This window comes from Microtus oregoni, unplaced genomic scaffold, assembly GCF_018167655.1.
Source record: "Microtus oregoni isolate MIOR12 unplaced genomic scaffold, Mior012 000069F_ref0000032, whole genome shotgun sequence".
NCBI lineage: Eukaryota > Metazoa > Chordata > Mammalia > Rodentia > Cricetidae > Microtus > Microtus oregoni.
The window spans coordinates 4,731,763-4,749,383 of NW_024543976.1; the positions used below are offsets into that span (position 1 = coordinate 4,731,763).

The 17,621-nt window shown below is 41.1% G+C and overlaps 1 protein-coding gene across 1 annotated transcript; it reads right to left on the bottom strand.

Annotated features, from left to right (window-relative positions):
• LOC121440595 (interferon-inducible GTPase 1-like) lies at window positions 1-6,882 on the bottom strand. The gene is made up of 2 exons (XM_041641355.1): window positions 6,845-6,882; window positions 1-1,333 (listed from the first exon to the last, which is right to left on the bottom strand). Exon 2 carries the CDS (start codon window positions 1,312-1,314, stop codon window positions 1-3), a length of 1,314 nt encoding a protein of 437 aa, XP_041497289.1. The 5' UTR covers window positions 1,315-1,333; window positions 6,845-6,882.
• Window positions 6,883-17,621: the final 10,739 nt, after the last annotated feature.

Sequence of the window (17,621 nt, forward strand, 5' to 3'; positions counted from 1 at the left end):
TCATCTAATGACTTCTTGATAGTAATCGTTTGTTCTTGTCATGGTCAGTAGCTGTGGTGAGTTGAGTTTAAACTGCTTTCTTAAATTTGTCTCTCTAAGGAGAACTTTGGTGTCTTCAGTCACTGTGTCAAGGAACAGAAATTGCAAGTAAAAGGTTTCCCTAAAGTAAATACATGAAGCTAGGAGCCCACCATTACCTAAGGCAAGTTTCTCCAAATATTTCAAAAGCATTTCTCCGAATGTTTCTTCTTTCTTAGTTTCTAACAAATAAGGAGATTTAATAATTTTTTTCAGTTGTTCAAGAGGCACTTGGGAATCCTTAGCCATGACTTGCAAGGATTCATCATCCACTCCAAAGAGGACTCGATAGTGGTTTAACTTCTCCTTCAGCTTCTCCACATCATCCCTGAGGATGCCCACTACAGGAACAGTAGCTAAAAGTCCATCCTTGCAGGCTTCCAACCAGATAGCCTGCTGCATAGAGCTGTGCTTTCTGTCAATGGCTGGTTCTGTAATATTAGGTAAGGAAAGAACAAAATTGTGGCGCTTTTGAGCAGGAAGATCCTTTACCAGGGTGTCCATCAGGACTGGAAAATCATAGTCAGATAAATGTCTGTTAGAAATCAAGAAAATCTGTGGAGCATCCATGTTATTCTGACTGAAGGTGTTCACACACATGCTTCTGATCTTCTGCAGGGTCTTTGCTCTGTAAAAGGTGCGTGGTTTGCATTTCTTCTCATTGTCTAAATCCAGGTCCACCTTGGTTCTCACAAAGTAATAATTCTTTTTCATAAGTCTGATTGTTTTGGCAAGATCTAGTTCAAGTTTTGTAAAATGTTTGGCACAAAGAATAATGAAGAAGTCATACTCTTGGAATTTCATTTTCTCCAGATAATCTTTTGGTAGAAAGTTCAGAGTTCCAATGCCAGGCAGGTCCCATAAAGTCAAAGTTTGAATTTTGGGGTGTTTGTATGGAGTTCTCCTCATAGTTCTTGCTACCACCCCAACTTCAGCTGCACCTTCTTCTTCAGGTCCAACCCCCCTCAGGGCATTGATGAAGCTGGACTTCCCTGCTCCAGACTCTCCAGTGACATCAATGTTTATTGGGGCATTATCAATATTTTTTAATGCATCCCTGATTACAGAGTTTGCCCCCTGAATATTTCCTCTTGTCAGGTGTAACTCAATTGAATCAATGGTTTCCTGAGTAATGATTTTGCTTTCTTTCTTGGTTTTCTTAAAATATGCTGTAAAGCTGGACTCCAAATCTCCATGGTCTTCATTCTTAGATGTATCAGAGAATGATTGATCCATGACTGTTGATAAAAGGGCCCTGAAAGAAGGAAGGGAGAGTAAGTTGCAAGATATTCAAGATGCCTTTATGCTTAACATTGAGTTCTCTATGTTGCAATCTCGGATGTGTTCTGATGTTAACCATATATTTTATGCTGATTCTTTTCTTTTTTCCCCCACAGGCCAATACAGATTCTTTATTCATTAACTGATAAAAGCAACACATATATAGAAGGACTTCCCACACCTTTTCTCCCTTTCTGTTTAAATAAAAAGGAAGATTTTAACTTTAACATAGTAAAATTACATACAGCAAGACAGGTATCAAGCAAAAAATACAGTTACAGTATTTATATCTACTTTATTGTTTATCATATTCTTCAACTCCATCAAAGACTCCAGAAGGATATACTATTACCTAAATAAACAGGAAGTGCATTGTAAGCAACTTCCAAATCTATCAAGATGACAGAGACTTCTTGCTGCCTGGACAGTTACTCAAAGTTTTTCTGTATTGTTGGGGCATCCATCTTCAGCCTACAAGCCCTTAATATCCAGCAGACTTTTCAATGAAGCAGGAAATTTCAAAGACAGTTCCACCTATATTGGCAATTTGTCAGTCACCTTCTTCTGTGTCTTGCAGAATTTCTTGCAGACTCTTTCATGAAGCAGGAACCCGAAGGACCATCTCACCTTTAGACAAGTTCATTTGCTGATTATTTTCAGTCAACAAGATATAAGCTGCTGTCCTTTTGGAGGAGAAAAATCTCATTTGAAGAAGTGCCTCCATTAGATTGGCCCACGAGCATCCTTATGTGCTATTTTCTTGATTGAATATTGATGTGGGAGCTTCCAGCCCACTCTTGGTGGTACCACTCCTGAACTGGGTAATTTAAGAAAGCATTATCAAACTATTGGGAGCAAGATAGTAAACAATATTCTCCTTGAAGCACAATTAATTAAAAACTCAGAGAAAGAAATTGGGGTTCAACATTGTAACATGAGGACCTGCTTATTGGAGTTTCTGTCCTGCCCAGTTTCTGCAGCCGTTATGCCCCAAAGAAAATCACACATAATTGGCAGAATACAGAATTGTCTTGCACCACAACCTGAAGGTCATAAGGACAAACCAGGCATCCATTTGGTTCTTATGTCTACGTCAGTCTGAAATGGTGATCTTGCTTCCAGGAATCTCAGAAAGAGATTATGTCTGAGAGCTGTCTCTTCCCATTTTATAATCCTCTCTAGGCTGGGATTAAAGGCACACCACTGGCCTTAACGACATGTACCGCCTGGTTTCTATGGCATCTAATGTGGCTACTGGGATTTAAGGTGTGTGTTACCTCTGCCTGGTCTTGTAAGGTTGATCATTGAGGCTGTTTTATTCTCTCATCTTCAGGAAAGCTTTATTTATTAAAAAACAAATAAAATGTCACATCATGTCCTATTGATACTGCCTCTACTCCTGCAGAGTTTCTGCCCAGACTTTCCCCCGTGATTGACTGTGAGCAGAGTGTGTAAGCCTGAAAACCCCTTTTCTTTAGAAATTCTTTTTGTCATAGTGTTTATATTATAATTAGAAAGGAAACTAAACCAAATTTTACTAACTCTCGGTTAAACCCTTCATTAAAGAAAAAATAATACTTAAGTAAATAAAAATAATATAAAATGTACAGGTATCCTTTTGTCAGCATCATCAAGTAATCAAGTATAAAATCATGAGTAACTGTGTTGCATCTAATTAGAACTGGAATATTTTGTTTGAAATCTGAGATGTCGTTACCATCTGTGCACACTACCCTCAGTGTTTGCTTTCAAATGAATAGAAATTTAACATACATCTAGCTTTATACACTGAAAAATAAAAAACAACAAATGGCAATTGACATCAGTGTTTAATCAATGACAAATCTCTCTAATGATCACACAAATCTGGTTTTGTCTGTGTTATTTTGTTTTCAAAAATATTTCAGCAAGTTCAGTTATTGTGTTTTGCTGAAATAATTCTAATTTTGCCTAGACTTACTTTTCTTCTATCATTTTCCTGACATGGAACTCATTTCCATGAAGAATATAAACATAAAATAATACAAAACTTTTTATACCTTAAACTTTGCATTAAAATGAGTTTATTTAAAACAATATTTTTTGTGTCCTCAAGTCATCATTTAGATTCACTATTTTCTTTTAAATCTTTTCTTTTATGAAAGCAGTCTAACGGAGCACTGGAGATGTAGTTCAATTGGTAGAGAGTTTTCCCAGCATGGATAAGGCCTTGAGTTCAATTCTCATCAAATGTAGGTGCTTGTGGATCCCTGTAATTCTGGAACTCAGAGTAAGAGGGTCATCTTTGGTAGTGAGTTAGAGGCTAACCTGGGCTCAAGTTCATTACAAGGCTCAACAGGTAAATACACTTGCTGCCAGGTCTAAGGACCTGAGTATAATTGTTGGGCATTTAGCTAGCACAGATCTCATATTTCTACCCTTTATTTTCCACAAACCTGCCTACAAGACCTCGCACGACAGCACAATGGACCTCACAATCAGTTATGGAAACCGCAAATCCCCATTGTCACTTTGGAGTCTCCTCTTTCTGTTTCTCCCTCATCAAATTAGTTCACAGGCTTAGGCTCTATTTCCTAATCCACTTACAATTGATCATTCCTCCTCCTTTACCCTCTGCAAGACCTCCTCAATTCCAGCTTTGATTATGTCATTGATATTGCTATATTTCCTGGGATTGTTTCTGCAATAACATGGATGATCAATCAGCCAGAGTTATCCTAGTGACACTGACGTCATACCATGTCAAGGCAATTCTGACAGGCACCACAAGGATTTCCATTTCCACCAGGGAACATTCATTGGGTATACAGTGCACATGCTCCATACATTATACCTTTGAATACTTATTACATTTCTGGAGCCTCTGGTGTCTGGATTCCAGACCCCTGGTATCTTGGGCTGTCTTCTCGTCTCATCACTTTGAACCTTGCAACTGCTTCTGTGTCTTTTTGTTCTCTCCCAGTAACCACACGGATATTAATTACATTTCTCTAGGTCCTACTTCAATTAGGCAGGATTCAGGATTTATATTCACATTGGGATGTACAAATACGCCTTCCTCTTATCATTTGCCATCCTTTCGTCATATTTCAGTTTCTCCACAGCCCTTGTTGCTGCATAGTGTGTATTTGTCGTTCATTTGCTGTTACCCTCCCACAGTATAGTGAACCTCACACAGCAGAAAGTGCTTTTGTCTTGTTCACGTCTTCACCATTAACACGCAGATATATCACCAGGCTATTAAAGGGGGCTGTGAGGAAAACACTTGGAGTTTACTGTGAACACTCGTGTCTGTTCTGTAGTTTTAACTGCTCAGCGGGAACCTGAAGTCTTAGTAGATTCATAGACAGTGGGTGCCAACAGTCTGGGGAGAGCATAAAACAGTGTAATACAAAACAGAGGTGTTCTTAGAATCTTACTGTGTATGAGCACAGTGCAAACAGACTCAACACATACAGCCCCTCTCCAATCTACAAGACAAATGGGGACAGCTGTGCAAGAAACCAGCGCTGCAGAACTTTGTTCAGTCTGGCTGCAGGCACAGGATGGGAAGAGGTGGTAAAAAGATTGTCCTGAAAGGGAAGCTAAACAAGATTAGATAAACTACATAGCCTCATTTACTGTTGAAGGTGACAGTCACCCACAGGACACAGACAGCATGTCCCTGAAACACACGAGCTGTTCTCATCTTCAGTTTTTCTCTCTCATTCTTTTAGTTCTAGCTCCAGGATCTGTGATGCAGACTCCAGTGTGACAGTTGTCTGCAAGGTCTTTCCACCGAGTATGAACACAGGGAACGAGAAGGCTGTGACAGAGCAGGCATTACAATACGATGCCTGCCTATATTCTCACTCCTTCCACTCTTCAACTGGATCTCGGGAGCTCAGTCCAGTGATCCGATGTGGGTCATTGCCTCTGTTCCCATCTGTTGTTGGACGAAGTTTCTATGGTGATATTTAAGATAATCATCAGTCTGACTACTGGGTTAAGGCCAGTTCAGAGACCCTCTCCTCTATTGCTTAGGGTCTTAGCTGGGGTCATCCCTGTGGGTTCTGGGGCATTTTTTTAGAGCCAGATTTCTTGCTAACTCTGTAATGGCTCCCTCAATCAAGATATCTCTTTCCTTGCTCTCGTATCTGTCCTTCTTCCATCACAATTATTCCATTCCCTCAAGTTCTCCTCAACTCCCCTTCTCCCCTTCCTTCTATCCCCTGCCTCCCTGCTCCCAAATTTTTGTCTGATTCCAATTTCCAGGTGGGTCTACATATGTTTTTCTTTGGGTTCACCTTATTACTTAGTTTCTCTAGGATCCTGAACTATAGGCTCGTTGCCCTTTGTTTATGACTAGTATCCACTTATGAGTGAGTACATACCATATTCGTTTTTTTGGGGTCTGGGTTACCTCACTCAGGGTAATGTTTTCTAATTCTGTCCCTTTGATTGCAAAATTCAAGTTGTCTTTTTTTCCCCTGCTGAGTAGTACTCTAATGTGTGGATGTGCCACACTTTCATCCACTGAGACAGTGTGCATGAGCTAATGGTAGCTCACCAACTCCAATGGACTGGGAGTGAATGAGCATGGGAACAACCAAGCCCCTCTGAAGGGGGTTGACAGCTGGGGCAGACTGAGGGGCCATCAATAGTGACACTGGGATGTGTCTCTACTGCATATACTGGCTTCACGGGATCCTATTCTCTTTGGATGTAATCTTGCTCAACCTCGATGTAATAGGGAGGGCCTTGGACTTTCCACAGGGCAGGGTGCATGGCACTCCCTTAGGGTTGAAGGGGTGGGGTGGGAGGCTCTGTGGAGGGAGAGGGAGGGGACTGGGAGGAGGGGAAGGAGTGGGAATTTGGATTGGTATTTCTTTTAAGTAATAAAAAAATAAGTAAATAAAAAGTAAAAAAAATGATGCCTGCCTAAATGACAGCTGCCACCACTCCTTGACAGAGATCATGTCCCTCACAGATGGAGGGAAGCTCCTTAACACTCCTGCTTTACAATAAAGAAAACCACAGTAAAGAAGATTTTTCAGGCACAGATTTCCACAGACAGCTGCAGCATAAGCAGTACGCAGAGAGACCTCTTCTCCACAGATCGGAGGCCTTGGTATGTAAGGAATTACATAGTTGACCATGAATTAGGAAGCAATTTTAGATGATATTTAATAAACTTCCTACACAATGCAGAGATACTCCATTACTTATTAACAACCATTTTTTTTTGGAGAGGAATAAGAGACAAGCCAAAACAGCTTGAGTTTTTACCAAAATAAATATTGAGATTGTTTCCTTTATGTCTACCTCAATGAATGATTGGCTAAGACCATCCACAAACCAATCCTGCCTGCTTCCCACCAAAGTTCCTGATCTTCCAAACTGAGGCCCCTCACTTTCAGGGCATGTTTCTAAAAGTCCTGTTACCTGTCATCTCTTTAGAGATGGTGAGGGTTCAAGGTAGATCTGAATACTGCTGTCCACTTACCAGATTATCCTGTGTCCAGTGGATTTCCTCACTGGGTTCAGCTGCAGGAACCATGCTCCACTGTCCTACAGTCTTTTCTCTTGTATCCCCTCTCTGCTTCCTCTGTGGAAAAGCCGCAGGTTCAAGTCAGCAGGGCGGGACTTATCACTCTTCTGACTTCTGCCCCTTTCCTCTCAGTGTGTTTTTACCAATCATCTAAGCGTATGGATCTTGCTGGTTTTTTGAATCCCCTGTACTTCCGAGAGGAAGAAAGAGAAAGTGAAACTATTGGCTGTTTTTCATTCTATTATCTCTTCATTTCTTGGCAGCAAATGATGGACAGTCATAAAATAATAACAGAGTGGAATGTGACCTTTGGAATCGGGGCAACATGGGCAAGTATCTGACTAGATAGGCAGGAACACAACCCTTGAAAGGCATTTTTTCTGATCCCTGACTTCACAAATGCAACCTGAACTGGTTACACAAAACATTGTCCCAAGTCCTGTGCAGAGGTCATTTTTTTGTCTCATTCAAGAAAATACTCATTTTACCCCCCTTTAATTTCTCATGGTTGTAAATTCACATTTCTTAATTCTTCTCATTCTCAATTCCCCTGTCTATGCTGCTATTCAGTCCAGCACGGGCTTGGCAGGTCTTACACCTGCTGTCACAACCATGGTGAGTTCATAAGTGGAGCTGCCGTGCTGTGTGCAGAAGACACTGCTTCCCTGTCACCATCCACCAACTCTGGCTCTTTCAGTCTTGTCATCCTCTCTCCCACAACCATTCCTGTGCCTTTAGAAGAAGCATTAATATATTCCATTTAGGGCTGGATAGTCTTCTGTGTCCTAGTCTCTGTGTCTTTGTCTGGGTTGATGATCATCTGCTGCAAACACAAGCTTCCACGATGAGGGTTGAGATATGCCTTGTATCATTATACCCATGGCTTATATCATTATATCCATATCCATTCTATGAGTATAACGATAACTCATTTGGAGGTAGCTTAATATTATGTTCATGACAATTACATAGTGGTACTTTCATACAGTTACAGTTGTTCTCAGAGTTAATATAATACTCTTGGAATAATATAGAGCTCACACAAGGCCTCTAGAACTCTTGTTTGAGGAATTATTTTCTGAAGTTCACACTAAGCAATTTCCCATCCATGTCTCACCTGGACACTTCCAATGCTTCATCAGCTTTATAACATTTTTTTTTTAAAGGAAAAGGGACAAGATAAAGTCAAATACTACTAAACTGAAGCAGAAAGAGAAAGGGTGAATATGAGAGTAAAAAACGGTTGCACAATAAAGACAAAAAAAATCAGATAAACATTTAAGGGGTGGTGCTGGAGAGATGGCTCTGGGTTAAAGAGCACCTGCTGCTCTCTCAGAGGAGCAGGGTTTTCTTCCCAGCACCCACATCAGGTGATTCACACCACCTGCCAAGCCAGCTCCAGGGATTCTCATGCCTCTGGCCTATGCAACCCTCCAAATAGCATATATCACATAGATAAACACACATGCACACAATTAATAAAATAATTAATAAAATAAAATAGATCTTAAAATAACAAAAGAGGAGACAGAAAATTAAAATACAACCAAGGAAATATAGCATCAAATGTATAGGCATAAAAATTAAGGGACAAAAGGGAAAACATTTGCTGTTCTTCAGTTGCTCCTCCATCTTATTTTTTGAGACAGGGTCTCTCCTTGAACTTGGAGCCCGCTGACTCAGCTAGATGGGCTCTGCAGCAAGCTCCAGGAACGTTCTTCTTCCCATACTCCCAGGACTAGGTTTTGAACATGTTTCTCAACCTCTGAAGTTCCATGTGGATGCTGGAGATTCCAATAAATGTCCCCTTGTTAGCATAGCAAGCACATACCTGACAGTGTCCTCCTAGTTCTCTCATGAACGCAGTTCTATGTGGTCTAATAAGGTGGGCATTGAATACTGGCTATCTCGTGCCCAATTCTCTCTGTAATGTCTGTCCTTTCTTCTTTATATCATGGAACCCTTCCATGTGGTGACCACGGGTTCCTAATGGTTCCTGTGGGACTGTCCACCAGTGAATGATGACCTTGTGTTGCCTTGGATTATGTAACCTCTACCGCAAGGAGAACAGGCAGTTCTATTACTCTGTGCACTCGCAGCGTCCTCAGGTTCATTCAGTTATGCTCACATCCCACAGCCCCATGAACTAGGGGTGGGAGTCTCTGTTAGTGTTTGTTTAAAAATTCCAATTAGAGCAATTCAGGCTGTTATGCTCCTTGATTCTCCTAGTGTCCTGTCATAGGTTATTCTTTAGGTCCCCAGCTGCTTGTTGAATCATGGAATTTCTTACTCTTTGTATGAAAAGGTGGGACTTCAGGGTTATCTTTTATTATTTTTACCTTGTTTTTCTCCCCTCTTTGTCCTTCAGTTCTTCCCATAGGTTCCAAGTTTTAGGATCCCAGGAAGACCTCTTTAGTACAGATCTAATGTAATTTGTGATCCCTGCATTCTGCCACCTGTGAACTAGCAAGACAATATCTCCATTTCATCTTCCTTTTACCTTTTGACCCCATCAGGTCAGTGCTAGTGTGAAAGACAGCATTTGCTTGTCCAAGGGTGATGCCGAGACTCTTTCTCTGTTATCTTTGACCTTGTTCATTGAGGCCAGTGCTCACAACTGAGCCTAGAGCTTGCCTATAAAGTTAGATTAGTTATTCACTTTAGCCAGTTTGCACTGCAAATCCCTGGTCTCTGTTTGAGAGAGCTGGAGTTACCTATATCCACTCACTTTATACATGGGCTATAGGGATCTGACCTGCAGGGTTCATGCCTGCACAGCAAGCACTTCATCTGCTGAACCATGTCCCCAGTCCCTTCTTTTTGAGAATGAGACAATTTCAATGGAGACACAGCTATAAAACAGCTCAGCAATCTCTCTCTCTCTCTCTCTCTCTCTCTCTCTCTCTCTCTCTCATATGTGTGTGTGTGTGTGATCATGTGTAAACGAGGGTGCTTAGACTCTTGTTTGCATGTTTAGAGTACAGAGGTTGACATTGGCTGTCTTCCTTGATCATCTACCAACTTGGTTTTTTTTTTTTTTTTTTGAGATAGAGTTTCTCACTGAGTTTTGAGTTCATCTGTTGCAGGGGAAGGAGCCTGCTGATTCTTCCCAACAGCCCGGTTAGCTTAGCCCCAAAATAACCATACAGAAACTGTATTAATTAAATTACTGCTTGGCCCATTAGCTCTAGCCTCTTATTGGCTAACTCTCACATCTTGATTTAAAACGTTTCTATTAATCTGTATATTGCCACATGGCAGTAGCTTACCGGGAAAGAGTCTAACCAGGGTCCATCTCCAGTGGATCCATGACTCTCTGACTCTACTTTCTTCCTTCCAGAATTCAGTTCTGTTTTTCCCGCCTACCTAAGTTCTGCCCTATCAAAAGGTCAAGGCAGTTTCTTTATTCATTAACCAATGAAAGCAACACATAAACAGAAGGAGCTCCTACATCATTCATTAGTCAAGACAAGGTGGCCTGTGATTTCTTGAGATCCTACTGTCTCTACCTCCCAATACTGGCATTACAAGTACATGCCATTTAACTCACCTTTCTTTATGGTTGCTGTGGGTCTGAGCTGAAGTCTTCATGCTTGTGCAGAAAACTGTTACCATTGATCTATTTCTCCAAGCATCAACTACTCATGTCTTAATTATTGCTGTTAATCACCAGCACTTTCAGAGAACCCAAAAATTCTTAAAATGTGACACAGTTTAATGTAACTTATCTTATTTCTTCCTTCTTTCTTGGTCCTTTTGATCTGCATTATTCCTGGAAGGAATCATAATACTTTCTCATTTTTAAAATTTTATTTAGCTATGTTTTTACATTTGTTTGTTTGTCTCTCTGTGTGTATGTATAGGAGTGTACATTTGTCATGGTTTGTGGGTAGAGACCAGAGGATACCTTGTGGGAGCTTATTCTCAGCTTCTATCATGTGAATTCTGGGGACTCAGTTCAAATCTTCAGACTTGGCATACAGCATTCTTAATCACTGTGTGCTGATATTTTGTTTGTGCTCTAACAAATAAAGCTTACCTGAAGACGAGAGTGAGAGGCTTGCTACTAGCTAACCACAGAGGTCTGGAGGTCTGTATAGACAGGCAGTGATGTGGCTGGGCAGAGAGAGGAGGTGATACAGCGAGGTGGAGACAGGAGTTCCTTTTCTTTTTGGTTAAGAGGTGTAGAAGATCTCTAATGGCTGGATGCTCTGCTTCTCTGATCTTTCTGCACTTGTCCCTATATCTGACTCTGGGTTTTTATTTATTAAGACCAATTAGAATTCCCACTACATCTAGCGCTCCAACTTTAGGGCGTGAATTCATGAAAAAAGCCGCTTGCTTGCCTGAGGCTTTGTATTCACACTTGTAGACTGGAGCTATTCATGGCTGGAGTCACGGCCCTGACAGTCAGGTTCTCCTCTCCTTTTCCCTAAGCCTCTGAGCAGGTCTGGGATATTTCTTTGCGGTCTACATGCAGCAAACTCCTCAGAAGCTTGGGCTCCAAACACTGCCAGAGTTAGCCCCTCACCAGCAGCTGGTTCTCCCTTTAGGCAGCTTTCTTCCCGCATGATCCCTGGTGTGCGTTTTTTTTAGACAGTGGGTTCCCTCTCCTGGTAGGTGTGAGTTTTCCCCACATTCCCTCCTTGAAATCCACTCAGGCTTCTACTGCTCTCCTCAGCAGCAGTCAGCTTTGCACTCCATTGTAGTGTACATCATCACCGGCGGCAGCTTTGCTGAGACAATTGCGAATTTTTAAAGGTGGGGGATTTTTTTTTAAATGAGAGTGAGCACTTGGGAGGCAGAGGCAGGCAGATCTCTGGTGAGTTTGAGGCCAGCCTGGTCTACAGTTTGATTTGCAGGACATCCAGGGCTATTACACAAAGAAACTCTGTCTCATAAAACCTAAAAAAAAAAAAAGAAACACTTTAACAATGTTGGTTAGGTCTCTGTATAATAATACACTGGATGGTTTAAAATGGGACAATTAAATGAAGGAATAACTGATTTAGATAGTACTGTCAACTATAAACTTTTTCAGTTTTATTGCTTTTTCTCTTATTACTAAAGAAGTTGGTTAATCTGAGTGCCAAGATACAAGTTTTAGAAAGTCTTATTAAAACAGTTCTTAGAAATATTGAGAAACAGATAGAGATATTTAAAGGGGAACCAATCTCAGCATTGCACTTTAAGGTTAGAGAGGAACAGCCTAAGGTTTCAAACTTTAATTTATCCAGTAACTTTACAGGATCAACTGCTAAATGATAGATTTCCCCAAGGCTGTGCAAGAGCTGAATGTACTCCTGTGAAAATGTTAGACTTAAGGAGATTCAAGGAATTGATAGTCTTATATGGCATGCATTGACCTTTTGTGGAGCATATGTTAAATTCATGGTTTAAGCCAGGTGGGAAATCCATGACCATGAGAGACAACAAACCTCACACACACTGCAGAGATATTCCATTATCTGAAACTTCTATTTACAAATCATTTTTAGGGAAAGGAACAATAGACAAGAAAATCAATTTGATATACTTTACCCAAAACAACATCCAGATCTTTTCCTTCAGAATCACCTCAACTCGAAGGATTGGCTAAACTTATCCATGATGCAGTACTGTTCACCTCCAACCAAAGCATCATAGCTTCCAAATTGAGGATCTCCACTATCAGGGCATATTCCTTTTTTTTTCTTTTTTTTTATTTTTATTTTTATTTAAATTTATTTATTTATTAAGGATTTCTGCCTCGTCCCCACAACCGCTTCCCATTTCCCCCCCCTCCCCCGATCAAGTCCCCCTCCCTCATCTGCTCGAAGAGCAATCAGGGTTCCCTGACCTGTGGGAAGCCCAAGGACTGCCCACCTCTATCCAGGTCTCGTAAGGTGAGCATCCAAACTGCCTAGGCTCCCACAAAGCCAGTACGTGCAGTAGGATCAAAAACCCACTGCAATTGTTCTTGAATTCTCAGTATTCCTAATTGTCCGCTATGTTCAGCTAGTCCGGATTTATCCCATGCTTTTTCAGACCTAGGCCAGCTGGCCTTGGTGAGATCCCAATAGAACATTCCCATTGTCTTAGTGTGTGGGTGCACCCCTCGTGGTCCTGAGTTCCTTGCTCGTGCTCCGTCTCCTTCTGCTCCTGATTTGGACCTTGAGATTTCTGTCCGGTGCTCCCATGTGGGTCTCTGTCTCTGTCTCCTTTCATCGCCTGATGAAGGTTAATATTCATGAGGATGCCTATGGCTAAAATAAAAAACACCAATGATAGCCTTTGCTGGAGAGGTTGTGGAGAAAGGGGTACACTCACCCATTGCTGGTGGGAATGCAAACTTGTGCAACCACTCTGGAAAGCAGTGTTTCGGTTTCTCAGGAAATTCGGGATCAACCTATCCCTGGATCCAGCAATACCACTCTTGGGAATATACCCAAGAGAGGCCCTATCATACAACAAAAGTATATGCTCAACTATGTTCATGGCAGCATTGTTTGTAATAGCCAGAACCTGGAAACAACCTAGATGCCCTTCAACGGAAGAATGGATGAAGAAAGTATGGAATATATACATATTAGAGTATTACTCAGCAGTAAAAAACAAGGACTTCTTGAATTTTGCGTACAAATGGATGGAAATAGAAAACACTATCCTGAGTGAGGTAAGCCAGACCCAAAAAGAGGAACATGGGATGTACTCACTCATATTTGGTTTCTAGCCATAAATAAAGGACATTGAGCTTATAATTCATGTTCCTAGAGAAGCTAAATAAGAAGGTGAATCCAAAGACAAACACATAGGCATCCTCATGAATATCAGGGCATATTCCTAAATGTCTTGTTACCTATCAGCTCTTGAGAGGAAAGAGACGATAAGGGCTTGAAGTTAGATTTGAATGTCCCTGTCCCCTTTCTAGAAAATCCTTCAGGCACTGGATTCAGCTGCAGGAACCACTCCACTCTACTCCAGGCTCGCCACTTGAAACTCAGTCCTGCCTCCTCTGTGGAAAGCAGCGGGTGCAAGGCAGGTGGGCGGGACTTCTACACTCCTCTGACTTCTGTGCCTCTCCTCCAGGCGTGTGTTGGCCTATCATAGAAGAGAATGGACAAGGTTGTTTTCAGAATCACTTAAATTTCCAAGAAGTGGAAAGTGAAACCAAAGTATCAGCTGTCATTCATTCTATTAACCTTTTATTTCTTGGCAGAAAAAAAAGCTCGACAGTCCTAAAATAATAAAGTAGGTAGAACGTGGGACTGGGAAGCTCAGTGGGAACATGGAAAAGCACCATACCAACTAGGCTGGAACACAACCCCTGAAAGATATTTTTCCTGTTCCCTGATAATACAAATGCATCCTGAACTAAAGTCACACCGCACATTGCCTTGGGTCCTGTGCCAATCAACACTAGTCCCATCCAAGACACAACCCAGCTCGCTGCTCTGATTATAACCTTATGCCCTCACAAGATTCATATTACTTAATTCTTGTCATTCATCCCACCCCCATCCTGCTATGATTTATTCTGGCTTGGGATTGACTGGTCTTACACAAGCTGTCCCAACCACTGTGAGTTCATATGTGGCACTCCCTTGCTGTATTCAGAAGATGCTGGTTTTTTTTTTGTGGTCATCTACTACCTCTGGCTCTTCCAGGCTTTTCACCCCGTCTTCCACAACCATTCTTGTGCCTTTGAGGTAGAAGGTACTTATGTTACTTTAAAGGCTACTCATTTCTCAATGGCTTATTCTCTGCATCATGACCACTGTGGGTATCTGTATTGATTAGCATCTACTGAAAATAAGAGCATCCATTGTAAGGCTTGAGTGATGCCTTAATCTATGCATATAATGATAAATCATTAGGAGGTGGTTTAATATTATGTCCATTTAACAGTACTATAGTAATTCTCACCTAGGGTGTATAAACAGTGTCCTTTAGGGTACCAGTCCTTTAGAATACTTCAAGGTTCAACAAGGTACTACAGCTGGGGAAGGAAAATGACTAAGGGATCTGAGGGAAAGCAATTTCCTCACAGGCAATTTCCTCAATAAGTCTCTTTATTGCACTCTATTCTCATTCATCTGTCCCATCTGGAATTTCTTAGCTCTAATTCTCTATCTCAATCCTAATTCCAATTCCAATTCTCTGCTATATATTTTCTTTTCTTTTTTCTTTCTTCATTTTCCTAAATCTGCTAATTTCTGGGAGGCTTCTTCTCTAACTTCTCTCTAGCTCCTGTTCCCACTTCTGTTAACTTTCTTTATCATTACCCAGCCATAAAGACCCACAAAAACTTGCTGGCATGGGTAACCAAGCAACCTAGTAAACAGACAAGGGAAGTTTATGGTCCTGCTCCATTATCACTTTTGTCAAATGTTAGCAAGCTCTAAAAAAATTTTTAGATCTCAAGTTTATATCTTTGCTCTAAGATCAGGTGTGTGTGTGTGCGTGTGTGTGTGTGTGTGTGTGGTTGCTTGATGCCTATCAGCCTCACCATTGGAGGTTTGTCTTCCTCCAGGCTGTGTGTAGATGGTTAGTTATTTTTTCCTGAGAGTAAGACACAAATAGTAAATCTCCTGAACTAAAGTCATCAGTGAAATGTTGCAATTGTAAAGTGAGGGATTGGGAATCTTTTAATACAAGGTTAGTTTTAGGTCATTGCTTTCCTTATCTATAGGCTAGGTAAAACAATCTCAGATATGGCCTATGGCTTTTGAGCCTGGCTGCCATAACATACAGAAATATGGGTCTACAGAGAAGGAATGAACATGGATGAGAAAGTATCTCCATATCAGAATAGAGAGTCCTTTGGGAGTATTCTCAGGAGTGATAAAGCTGGATTATGTGATAAATATAGTTTTACTTTTTGGGGGAACTTCCACACAAATTACCTTAGTGACTGTATGTGTTTGCACACCCACCAGCAGGGACTGAGTGTTTTCTTTTCCCCACAGACACAACAGCATTTTGGCCATTTGTAATTTTGTTTCCAGCTATACTGGCTGGGGTAAAATCTCATGATAAAATAAAATTTCAAAGTGGTTGTGATTCTCATTTTCCTTAAGGATAGGAAGGTTACACCTTTAAAAGACATTTCTCGGTCAATTGTATTTCATCTTTTGAGAGCCCTGTATTTTGGTTCATGCTCCATTTTAATGTTGGGTTGCCTGTTTTCTTGATGTGAAACAATTCTTCATAGATTCTAGATACTAAGTTCCTGTTCAGAATAGAACTGGTAAAGATTTTTCCTGTTCTGTAGGCTGCCTCTTCACTCGGGTGATGGTGTCTTTTACAAAAGACATTTTTGAGACAGTGTCCTACTCTGTATCCCAGAGTGAGGTACTGACTATATCGTCTAGGCTGGTCTTGAGCTCTTGGTGATCCTCCGGCCTCAGCCTCCTGAGTGTTAAGATTATGGCTGTGAGCCACTGTGCCTGCTTCGCTCAAAAGCCTCCTTTATATTTTTGGGAGTCAGGCTACATATGGATGAGTGTTCCATTGGGAATAAACACAGAGGTTTTATATTACTATGTGGCCATGACGTGGAACCATCAATAGAGAAAAGATAATATACGCTGATATAAAGGGATAAGGAAAATCATGTTTTTAAGAAAGGGTAAAATGGGAAGTGAAAGGGTAGAGGATGAAGGTAGAGGAAGGAAAGTGGGAGGGATAAAGAACACTGAAGGATTTCCCACAAGTCATATGGAAATCTGCCACTCCAGAAATTTCCTAAAATAATCTATGCACATACACAGAAGAATTTAGATGGAGTTGCCCTCCACTAGGACAATAATGTCCCTGCTAGACACCACAGGGTAACAAAGAAAAAGCCCAGACCCAGGACATAGGTTGATTTTTCAAAGTGTTTTCCAATGAATTCCCTCAGCATTACAGGGATTGTAGGTGCTCTTGTCTACATCCCAGAACTTGGAGGTAACACACACTATTAGTGAAGACACCAAACGCTTGAGTTAGAGAACATGAAGAAGTCAAACTGATACTGACCAGAAGCTTCAACCCTACTGGCTAGCTTTCATGGTGCTGGAAGGTTGTAGCCCTAATACCAAGGGTGAAAAGGAATCATTAATTAAAGCCAGTTGTGATCTCTGTGAGCTACAATAATAACTGACCAGACAAGACATATTCATCTCACTATAATTGTGGTAGAAATGTCTAAGGAGTAACCAGCTACTTCCTGATTAGATTTAATAGTTTCTCCACAAGAAGAAACCTGTATCTGAGCATGAACCTAAGCATGACTCCTGTGCAGATGCCAATTTTTGTATCATTCAAGAAAATATTCATTTTCGCCCATCTGACTACAATCCTAACTTCTCATGGTTGTAAATGTAGAGAGATCAGAGACCCTAGGTGAGAATTATTATTGTTATTCTGCTAAATGGACATAATATCAAGCCACCTCCAAATGAGTTATCATTATACCCATAAGATGGGTATGGGTATAATGATATAAGCCATGGGTATAATGATATAAGGCACTTTCAAGCCTCATCGTGGAAGCTTTTGTTTGCAGCAGATCAACCCAGAGCTCAGCAAATAGCCTAGATACAGGGACTAGGACATGAAAGACTATCTGGCCCTAAATGGAATATATCAATGTTTCTTCTAAAGGCACAGGAATGGTTGTGGGAGAGAGGATGACAAGACTGAAAGAGCCAGAGTTGGTGGATGGTGACAGGGAAGCAGTGTCTTCTGCACACAGCACGGCAGCTCC